The sequence below is a fragment of the Rhopalosiphum maidis genome, chromosome 1 (genome assembly GCF_003676215.2).
Source record: "Rhopalosiphum maidis isolate BTI-1 chromosome 1, ASM367621v3, whole genome shotgun sequence".
In the NCBI taxonomy this organism is placed as follows: Eukaryota; Metazoa; Arthropoda; class Insecta; order Hemiptera; family Aphididae; genus Rhopalosiphum; species Rhopalosiphum maidis.
In genome coordinates this window covers 36252504-36264938 of record NC_040877.1, presented here as the reverse complement: position 1 = coordinate 36264938, position 12435 = coordinate 36252504, and the positions used below count along the sequence as shown (strand labels likewise).

At 30.0% G+C, this 12435-nt stretch overlaps 2 protein-coding genes across 2 annotated transcripts in view; one reads left to right on the top strand and one right to left on the bottom strand.

The window, feature by feature from the left end:
* LOC113558381 overlaps positions 1–12435 on the bottom strand; it is a 194800-nt gene that overhangs the window by 167699 nt on the left and 14666 nt on the right. The window lies entirely within an intron of this gene.
* On the top strand, positions 1975–7027 carry LOC113558405 (solute carrier family 2, facilitated glucose transporter member 8-like). Its single transcript, XM_026963853.1, has 4 exons — positions 1975–2026; positions 2171–2427; positions 2794–3179; positions 5220–7027. Exons 1-4 carry the CDS (start codon positions 1975–1977, stop codon positions 5920–5922), a joined length of 1398 nt encoding a protein of 465 aa, XP_026819654.1. The 3' UTR covers positions 5923–7027.

The following is a 12435-nucleotide window of genomic DNA, read 5'->3' as shown; positions in this document are numbered from 1 at the left end:
AGGTTTTATTGATAAATACGATTAAGTAGAAGTAGTAATAAATATAGTTTTATCTATTGAATGTAATACAATTATACTATATATTCTAAATTTTCAAAATATTAGTAATTTTCATTTTATAGTTTTTTTAGTAAGAGTATAATAATTTTAAACTCAGCTCAAAATATCATCAGTGGCTTAATAATTTAATAGTAGTAGCCTGTAATATTAGTTTATCATCAAAACCAGTGGTCGGCAACCTTTTTGGACTCTCGGGCCACATTCACAAATTAAAAAGTTTACGGGCCAGACAAAAATAAAATATATATAAAAAAGTCGTCGTTTTAGAACTTAAAGCGGACAGCCGGTTGTCGACCACTGATCTAAACCTATACAGAGTGGTCGCCTAATTTTTACATAAGGTTGACATGCGAAGATAGGAAAACACAGTGGTATACTTTGTATATTAAAAGTACAATCTTCAACAAACACACGACTTATTATGATTATTATGACTCTAATAATATATCTAACAGGGTGTTTTAGTGTTTAACCAAACTTGATCTATGACAAATGTTATAGTAGTTAGTTAACTTATACTATATATTTAAACGACTGTAGAGTTTCAATAAAATAAGTACTAGAATTATTTGCCATAAATATAATACGTAATATACCACTTTCGACTAAATCTTTTGTAAGTTTTAGGTAGATCTTAGAGGTACTTTTGGAGATAAATACAAGGCTCAATACTATTTATTTATTTATAAATAAAAAATATTGTAATATTATAATTATTACAGACAAACCATTTTTTTTTTTACTCATAATGTGTAATGTAAAATGCTAGTTACATAATATTATATCAGAGCATCGTGGTCTCGACGACATCAGTAATTCTAATATTAAGATAACACATAAACAGTTCGTCAAAAATCATGTAATATGAAAATATGATATAGCGTGAATTTCAATTCAGGTTTACACTAATACGATGTCTATAACACCAACAACCACGTGTCCACGTCGAATGCATGTTAATTATTATTATTTTTATCCAAATTATTGTAAATACAATCAATTCCAAACGTTTTTGTGTAGTTAATTATATTAATAAATTATTATACAATTGATAACCATGTTTCATATTTTTATTTTCATATGTCAACAAATTTAGCGAATTCATATATTTTTATGTCACTATCAATTATCCTACCAAAAATACGATAATCGAAAGTTTATGTTTATAATATGCTATTTTTTTATTTTAATATTTTGAGCAAATTTTGTTTTTTGAACTTTTCGTAAGCGAGTGTTTTCGTATAATAATAATGTATATGTATAATATGTACCGCCGTAGCATACTAATGTGTGTGTACGCTACTACGCTAATATTTTACTAACATCATTCCTATTTACGACGAGGCTTGAACATTAAACAAGTTGGTTTTGTTTAACTTAAGTATATATACGTATAATATGACATATTATATTCTATTATTTATTATTTTTTTTCTTCGAAATACCGACAATGACGAGAGTGGATAAGGATCGCACTCAAACGAGTTGGATTCGTCGTGTCTAATATACCTATGTAGTAAATAGTAATATGCCTACGAATTCTATTCGTCCGGTCGTTACGATATACCTATTATATTGTTATACACATAATATCATTACAGTGTTGTATGATTGTGTGAACGGGAATTAACGTTACCCGCAGTTGTAACGATGTGTCGATAACGAAAAGGTCAGTTCATCTAATTTGTAGATTATACACCGACGGATATAGCCGTTTTTATTTTGAAACGTATATAATTTCATTTTAGTATTAACAAACGTGCTCGCCGAACGGGTTGATCGTTTATCGGTCCGTAAAAACTAAAAAAAAAAAAGTATATTAAAATATTTATGGTCTAAAAAGACCATAAAATATACTATAACTATCGTAATACCGAACGATACAACCCCGTTTGGAAATTTGGAATTAACAAAATGTCTACCCTACCCGACGGCATCTGCAAACAACTATTCGCGTGCTTTATAGGTATGTCCCGTGTGCGTTACGACCAAATTATTGTTTAATTTATTATTATAACATATTATTATTATTATTTATTTTTACTACGCTTCTGTACACCAACATCATAATTAATAAAATAATTGCACCACGTCCGTGTTTGATTGTCAGTGTCCATGCCCCTGCTGATGGCCGGTACAACGCTGGGATGGTCGTCGCCAATGATGGAATACACGTTGAAAGGCACTGCGCCGGTTCACCTTACCTCGGACCAAGAGTCTTGGATGGTAACTTTGATAGACGTCGGCAACGTACTGCTATCGTTACCGGCCGGTATCATGATGGACCGTATCGGCCGGAAACTGTCCGTGTACTTGACTGTGCCGATAACGCTGGCCGGTTGGATATTGATACTGACCGCTCGTCAGGTAAGGTTACGCGACGTATTATTTTTCCATCACGGCAGCGAAACCAACAGAATATGCTTTCGTTTGGGAAACGCGTCGTCACTGCGTACTGCGGCGGGATCGATTTAATATGCGATACGTTTTATTAAAACTCGCGATGACATTCGAATATAGTAGGCATATTCAATAGAATAATATATTGATCGCGTTAAATCGATCGCTGCCCAGTAAAGTGACAAGAATTTCGTGATACAATCTCGCGGTGAGATATCGCCACGATTATCGTAACATGTACACTTCACGGTTCTCCATAATATACCAATGTTGAATATTTAAACTTCTTGGCGTCATAATAACAACCGTGTGTGTGTGTGTGTGTGTGTATAGCCCTGGCACCTGTACGTCGCCCGGTTCTTGCACGGCAGCGCGATGGCGATCTCGTTAATCGTGTCCCCGTCATACGTGGGCGAAATGGCCAGCATATCCGTCCGCGGATCGTTGGCCCTGGTGGTAGAGCTGACTTACGCTTCCGGTCTGTTGCTGTCCTACGTGGTCGGGTGGCTCGCTGACTACGAAACGCTGGCCATCGTCGGCGCCGTCATACCGGTGATCACGGGCGTGCTGATGGTATGGATACCGGAATCGCCGTATTTCCTCATGATGATCGGCAAACCGGAAGAGGCGGCCCGATCGTTGAGAAAGTTGAGGAATTGCGGTAACGAAGAGTTTGAGGAAGAGCTCGAGATCGTCAGACTGTCTGTCACCGAAGACAAGTAATGTCTAACAGTAGTAATTATTATAATAACAATGATAATATTATACGCGTGTGAACGATGTCGCCGTAGGTTTAGTTTAAAAATGATTTAAATGAATGTGTTAATGCCGTCGCGACCAAGAATAGTTATACTTAAACTAAAACTGACGTTGCTTACTGTGCCCTAATATCAATATCGTCTAGTAGGTATTAAAATACTGAGCACTTGCGTGGATTGTAATTGTAGCAGTGATGGCTCTACCACCTGCCTTAAAATAAATTATTTAGCCCCACCAATTTCCATTAAATTTTAGTTTAGCTGAAGGTATTGGTTTGTCGTAAAACGGGTTTTAAATGATTTTCAATCCGCAAATACTAATAATTAAAGACAATCAGTAAGTTCTAGGTGCAATCGATTATTACTCATATTATGATTGCTCATTTATCCTCTTATCGCATTAATACATTCAATTTAACAGATATAGGTTAGATATATATATATATATATAGTATTATAGATTAAATAAAAATTAATACTCCACACTAATTATCGTAATCGATTCACAAAATGTAAAATCTTTTTTTTATTACTTAGAAAATTTTTAATTTTTAAACAATCTAATAATATTTTCATTAAATCGATGCCATACTTTAATTATATCTTGTAATACATATTATTATGTAATACAATAATAATTATAATGTGCCTGTAATTAAACACAGCTTTTGGTATAGATAAATAATAACAAAATTTAAATGAAAATAACATTTATTTAATTAACTATAATATAGGATAGATACCTAATGTACGAAGTGCCTTACTATTTTCTCTTACCAAACTTATAAAGTTTATACAATTATTATAATGTAAATAATTTGAATACCTAATACTATAGTGGCAAGTGACGGACCGAGCTTAATATTGTGCCTATAATAGCAGAAGCATTCAAGTTTTATCGTACTATATTATTATAATAGTTTTAACATTTCGTGATTTTATAATATTGTATTATATTGTCGTCGCCGTTAGATATTTACTGTCTAGCGATTCGTTACGAATGCACGATAACGTCAAATGGACTAATATTTGTCAACCGATTATATTTAGTTCCATAGACTAGAGGTCAAAAACTTCCGATTTGTGAACCGCGTCCTGTCCTCGAACCTTTGCCCCGTGGGCCCTTTCAAACGTTAAATACATCTTAAAGTTTGTTTCACCATCGACGTTTGAAAACTCAACTCTCGAAATCGCATTGCGCACATGTTATAGCATAATATTATTTTTTAAGAATTATCTCAGGAGTTTGGAATTTTTTCATTATTATTCAATATGTGTAAAATTTCCTCGCATTATAATGCAAACAAAATTATTGCAAAAGATATTATTATCTATGGTGACATATACTAATAAAACCCGTATATATTACTCCAAATGTAACAATATTATTATATTAAGTCAATAAATTTGTGTGAAAATATAGTCGAATCATTCAGTAAATAAAGGTTTAAAATTATGAAATAAATAATACAAAATTGAATACGTTTGAATAATGATAAGTCTTATTGCCTAGTTTTGGTATAATAATAATTAAAACATTGGGACCCATGTAAATTAGTATTTCGTATATAAAACCGTATATCATGACTTCTTTTATTGGCCACCTACGTCGGTGCTACATGTTGAATTAATTTGATATGTATAATATATTATATTATATTATAACCTATTTAGTAGTCTAATAATTAGACTTAATCTCAAATGCTTGTAACCTCAATAAACCTCTACAACATAAGATCTATAACAATAACCTTAGACAATATTTTATTAAATTCAAACGATAGAAATAACTCGAACATAATAACACACATTAATACAATATCACTGCGCGTAAAATGATTTTTTTTTTTTTTGCCACCCGTAATCAAATCTAATATACATTTTTAGTTTGCGGCTTGTGCAGACCGCAGTTATTACCTAAACGGTATAATATTAATAATAACCACGACGTTTTATTTTCGCACTCATTCACGCCACGTTGTCGTCGTTGTTATGCTGCAGATGCAAGGGGAAGCTGACGGACCTGCTACACAGAGACCGGGCGCCGCTGATCATCGTGCTAACGTTGGCTGCCCTGCAGATGGCGTGTGGGGCGAGCGTGATGGAAGCGTACGCGTCGTCCGTGCTGTACGGCACAGGGCTGTCGCCAAACGCTAGCGCCGTGATTTTCGGCCTGTTCATAGTGGTGGCGTGCGTGCCGTTCGCGCTCACCGTGGACAAGTACGGCCGCCGGCCGCTGTTCATGGCGTCGTGCGTGGGAACCACCCTGTGCCACGTGTTCATAGCCGTGCTGCTGTCGCGGCACGATGGCGCCGAATCCATGAACGCCGTGGACGGTTGGCTTCTGTTGGCCAGCGTGTGCGGCGCCGAGTTCTTCATCAACATCGGGCTCATGCCTGTGCTGTCCGTCGTCCAGTGCGAATACTTCCCGTCGGACACCCGAGGCCTGGCCAACTCGGCGGTGGTGTTCACCATCACGTTCACGTCCACCATCATGCTGAAGATCTACCAGCCGGTGACGGACGCGTACGGCAAGCGCGCCAACTTTATCGGGTACGCGGCGATCACCTTCTTGGGCGGCCTGTTCTGTTACTTCTGGGTGCCCGAGACCAAGGGCAAATCGTTCCTGCAGATCCAGACGGACTTCGAGACGTACGCTTGGCGCAACAGCAAAACCCGCCGCCGGAACTATGAGCGGATCTGACCGGACGTTCGGCCACCCCTCTACTCCTACTCAACCACCCCGCGACCGTCAGATGCGAAGGTGCGTCCCGTACCCGCTCATAATAATGTTAATATATTGTGTGTGTGTACGTTAGTTAATAATAATATTATAATAACGATTGCCGGCGGTACGTTAAATGGCTTCGTCCGTGTGAGTTTTGGACTTGAAACGACTTGAGACTTACGTTATATGGTTGTTTAATTGTTATATTATGTGTAGGTATATATACACCGAAATGCGCCACTGAAATGGATTTTGTTTTTTGTTTTAACTTTTATAATTTTTTTTTTTTTGTACACGATTCGAAGTGTGTGTATACGTTGACGTGATTTATTATTTTTAACTTTCGTGAGGTACCTAAATTAATTTGCCTACACTTTTATTATACGCGTTTAAATCGCATTATAATATAGTTCGCGGGAAGTATCGCACGTGTTGGTACTTTTTCCGATGACAGCCGAAGTGAAAACATCGGTCGAAATCCACATCGTGTGGTAAAAGTACAAACCCCCCGAACACGCAACATTTAAATTATAATAGAGATGATAAACATTTTATACGATAAAAAAAATTATTCATTCATACATCGAAACCATTCCATTGCACAATATTTCATTTTATCTATAAATTCAATCTCATTTTTTATAAAAAAAAAAAAAAAATCGTTATTTACAGCAACAGTCAACATGATTTTTTTCCGTACAAAACATCTACACGCGTTTCATACCTACCCTACATAAATAAATCCAAATTGTATATTGATAATATTCTTTTGGTATTGTTATAATGATCTCAATAAACCCGTAGACAACAAGGTATATCTATCTGATTTAACGGTAAAAAAAAAATGTACATAACAATATCAAATTTACCATTATTTTCTTTTATTTTACCCGCTTATTATCTATATATGTAAAATCCGTTCGCCAATGGAGAGATAATGTTCAAAACACTCAAATCAGACCGCAGATCATCCTCATTATTTTTGTGTATAACGGGAACCAAAAAAAACTTAGTGTATAGATGTATAGTACATACCTATTATTCTTGCTTAACTTGCTTTAATAATAAAATGTTAATTTACCTAGCCTTAAGTTTTTAAAGAAGTATTAAGTTTATCAATAATAATATTTATATTAAATATATTTATACTAACTGTTGTATGCTTTAAATATAATGATTAACTTTTGAAGTTAAAATATACGATTATATTATCTTTATACAGTCATTCACGATGATTTAATTTATTTTTATACCCCATTGGCCATTGGTGTATATTATTATTATAAATTATAATATTTATATATCATTATAAAATTAAGAAAATTTTACAAATATGAACTTGTATTTATTATACATTCTAATTTATCCAATTTACAACCCAAAACTTAAACTGTTGGTTATGTTTATACTTTTTATACTTTATAATACATACAATTTAATGAGCTATCAACGAATAGTTGTTCTTGCAATACTTATTTACATTAGATAAATGTTTTAAATTACATGTTATTGTATAAAACGTTTAGATGAAACAAAGTTTTTTTTCTACTGTTGCTATTGCTGTGAGGTTTAATGAATTAAAAATTTAACAAAATATGTCAAAAATTCCTTATAAGTACTTATTTATTAATAATATTTTTAAATAATAGTGTAATTAATTCCAAAACAAATAACATCAATTTGACATTTATTACATCGCCACATCACCATCCGCTATTTTTCATTGATAACGGAAAATCCAAAGTCTTGTAAAAATGCATACAAATCCCATACTAAATATTAGTAAAGACAATATTCGAAAATTCTAAAAGGGTCAAACTAGGGTAATAAACGTTTTAGATTATGTAAATTTAAAAACCTTGTTTTATTATTACATAATACATTACATTACCTATATTATATCAGTTTATAATACAGAATGTCAAAACCCTATTTTGACGATGAAGCATGAGATCATTTCTTTACTTTACTTAGGTAGGTACTTGTTACTGTAATTTATAATGCAATACATTATTGTTAAATATGTTATAGTATGCACTTAACTGTATCTACTCAACGCTAGTATACAATTTTTATTCATAGATTTATATACAAAACTAATACATATAATTTGATTTATAGTATACAATAACTATAATATTCGTGTCAAATTCCTTTATAAATAACTGTACAATTCAATACATAATTGATTTTGAACATAATTAATAACTAAATTTTATAATATATAATTATCTAATTAAGAAAATAAAATTTTATTGGATTCAATTGAATTTCAACAGATTATTGTATTTTTTACAATCGGATTTAAGCAATTTTAAAATCTCGTAATTTGTGTTTAGAATTTGTTTAATTGCCACATGTTCAGAAAAACGAAATCAAATTAATTTGATATCCATTTAATACTCGTTATACATATTACCTACGTATCTAATATGTATATATATATTTATTTATTAAATTTGATACCCAGTTCATAGTTGTAAAAATAAATACATAAATATTAATTTTTGTTACCTATTAAATATACTAAATATTAACGACCAAATTATTATTATAATTAGAACAATGTCTTGTATAATATATTATTACATATTGTACATGATACATAATACACATTATCGTTTATTTATACATGTATAATGTACATAATATTTATTACTAAATTGTTTGGAATTAATACTAAACAATTTCAGAAATGTATGAGGAAGTTTTAGATTAGATTTACAAATAGTTACGTGGAATTGGTAAAGATCAATAAATATTCAACTTTGAAATATCTGCTGTTAGTTCTACAGTGATCCGTTTAACGTAACACACTCATTATTTTAAAAACTATTAAGATTATTAAGATTGAATTTATAGAGCAGGCAACAACAACACACAACATTATACTGTTTCAAACATTTGTGTTCCAGTTTTCGTGAACATCGACACGTACCTTCGTTGTATCATAACAATACTATTATACTTTATTGGAAATATCGTATTTTATATTTATTTTTTCATGATCGAGAGGCTTTGTGACATATTATATTCTAAGAGGCTGGACCCTCCGATCATACGGGAACATAAATCAAAATTCATACGTATGCATGGTTTACGTAAAATAGACATTCAATGTTTGGTACTAAGATAGACAATGCATATAATATGCAACTCTCGTAATTACGCCAATATGCGAGAGACTGTTAGCAAGTAAAAAAATATGTTATTCGCTTGAGCGCATCGCATAACAGTGTGTATAGTTTAATTACCTCTGTAGACTTTAGACAAAAGCCGAACCCGTTGGAGTCTACAAAGTTTTAATTCCAAGTCGTATTCAAAACCTTTGTACTGTATAAAAAAAAAACAAAAAAAACAGCAATGTGATTTATTAAATAAGTTCATCTTGTAACATAACCTAGCAGCTACTATTATAGTAACGTGAACATTTGAATCTTAAACAAAGTAACCTACGTGCACAGGTTTCCTGAAACCTTTCAGAGTTCTAATCGAAAGAAATTCTTCAAATTATTACTAATTAGTAATATAAATTTCAGATGTATTTCGCAAAAAAAAATAGTAATAATAAAGAACAAATATTTTAAAAGAAGGTAAATATAAACAATAATAATATTATTATTATTTTCGGCTACTAAAAGCTCATAATTACTTATAACTTATAAGTTTAACTTAAATAGAGTTATCTCTATTTAAAAAGTATTCACTCATTCATTAAAATAATACATTATTACTATGGTTTTTAATGTGTAAACAAATAGTAAAATATGAATTTAATCACAAAAAACGGGGTTTATCAAATATATTCGATAATTATTGGAAAATTATTTCCATGCCTGTATTTTATCATTAAGACTCCTAATTTAAGAGGTACATGTGTAATAAAAATTTTGATCTATTTAAAGCATAAAAATCTTATATTATGAAGTATTAGATATATATAAACAAACACTCGTTAAGTTATTCGATAATTATTAAATTTCTCTTTCTATACTTTTGAAATAATCAATGATTTATGATAAAAAAAGTTTAACAGATTACAATATTATATAATACATTTTTTGATATTTAGGTGATTATGACACTATGACATATATTTTCATATGAAAACCACACCGTAAAATATGTACTCTCAGTGTGTTTATCTACTCTAAAAAGCACCTTAACAAAATTAATAGAGTATAATGTATAAGCCCTATAGGTTGATATAATAATTCTATAATCCATTTTCATAATATGGTTATTATAATATACAGGGTGATTCTTTTATCAAACAACACTAATTATTTCAAAAAGTATTAATGTTTTTGAAAATATTTTTTTATATAGTTTCAAATTGTTAAAAAAACAACGTTTTTATCAAAAAAATTATATTTTTAAATAATTTTTATTCTTATAATTTTTTAAGTTTTTTACTTTTTTGAATGACAACATAGACTTTTAATTTCATATTCTAAAGCAGAATAATTTTTTGAATATTTTGATACATAAAATTCGAATTTAGGGTTAGTAATTTATGAATTATACTTATTTAAAGTTTAGATAAGCGGAGTAGTGGACAAACATTTTGCGTGGTAATCCTGTACCACTCCACTCTGCGCAACTAAACTTTAAATACATATAACTCATATACTACTCGCCCTAAATTCGATTTTTATGTATCAAAATACTCAAAAAATTATTCTGCTTTAGAATACGAAATTTAAAATTTATGTTGTCATTCAAAAAAGTAAAAAACTTAAAAAATTATAAGGATAAAAATTATTTTCAAAAACATTAATACTTTTTGAAATAATGAGTGTTGTTTGATAAAAGAATCACTCTGTATAAGTTTTCTCAAGAAATTAAAAATATGCATTTTCAAATAAAAACTATGACCGAACACGGAAGCCGTATCGACATTCCCAACTTAATTGAATTATGAACTACCACCTCCGCAGGCTCCGCTTTGACTTATGAAATAAATTAAGGGTAACTCACCATCCTCTGAATTTTTCCACTTCTCCAGAAGTACTAATTATTACGTAATTATACTCAATATAGCTACTCTAATAAATTATATAATTAGTCATGTAATATAAATTATAATTTTTGAAAGAAAAACAAACAATTGGTTATAAAAACCTAATAATTAAATGTATAATCATCGAAAAGTATGTATATACAAGGTCCGTAAAGTAAAAATATTAGTTGATAATTATAATTTACAAAAAATGTATATAAACATATAATATAATGCCAAATCTACAAAGGTATTTTAGTGTAAATTAATCATTACACTTAGGAATATTCATAGTTTTAATTTTTTATGGAAGTTCCAATTGTATATTTTATACATAATTATTACAATTTCTGTAGATACCACCTAACGAATGCATTATGAAGAAATTTCGATTTCAGTTTAGCTAGTTTGTAGTATTTACTTATTAGTTATAATTAAACACATTATATTATAAAATGCAATTTATTATAATTAAATCTCCACAAAATTGTATAAAACTAAGAATCCAAAATACAATTACTACGCATTTACTATAAAAGGATTAAACTTCTATAAATGTCTTATGGACTGTGTTATAGGTACATGCTTTCTTCATATTCTATCAGGTGACTTAGTTTATCAGTGATAAATGGTTTCTTTTGATAACGTATATATTAGTCACTGTACTTAATTAACTATTTTGATATCAGTATGCTAAGAATAATATGGGTTATAAAGATTAACTTCACTAAAAGCTTCACTTTAATCTCTTTATTTCAATATGATATGCTCTGAAATATTTTTATAAATTAAATTTATAAGATTAGTTATTTATTCGTTTTATATCTAATTACCGACGGGTGACGAATAGGATAACATTTAGATAATTAGAAAATAGATTTATTAAAAATGTTTAAATAATATTAAGTATATTTTATTTCATAATAAATAAACGAATACTAAAAGGTTATTTTATGTTCATAGAATCTACGTAAAATATAACATTATCATAATACGAGTAGTAACATTTAAATCTTATATATATATATATTTAAAAAAGTATAAAGATGATATAATAAACACACTGACCATTTGTCAAATCAAAATTATCACTCAATCAAATGCATATTTTTTGAGAAGTTAGGGACGATAATCATATAAATTAATTTACTCACAATATACGGTTTTAGAAAAATTCTATTTAAAACCACTCATATAGTAACAGTATTAATTTATTTTTGTTGAATATTTAGTTAGACCGTAAATATAAATACATAATATTATTAAATGCTTACTATTATTTCAATAATATTATATAATTTACAAAATGTATGCCAAAAAGATCAGTTTCAGATAAAAATGCATAGTTTAATTTAATATAGTAATAGTTTATAACACCAGTAACAAAATGCTATTGAAAACAATTAATCATAATGTATAAGGCAAAATTTAGGTTGACAAATATTTGTGTTATATTAGTATATTTTTTAGCGATTTTTTTTATTATC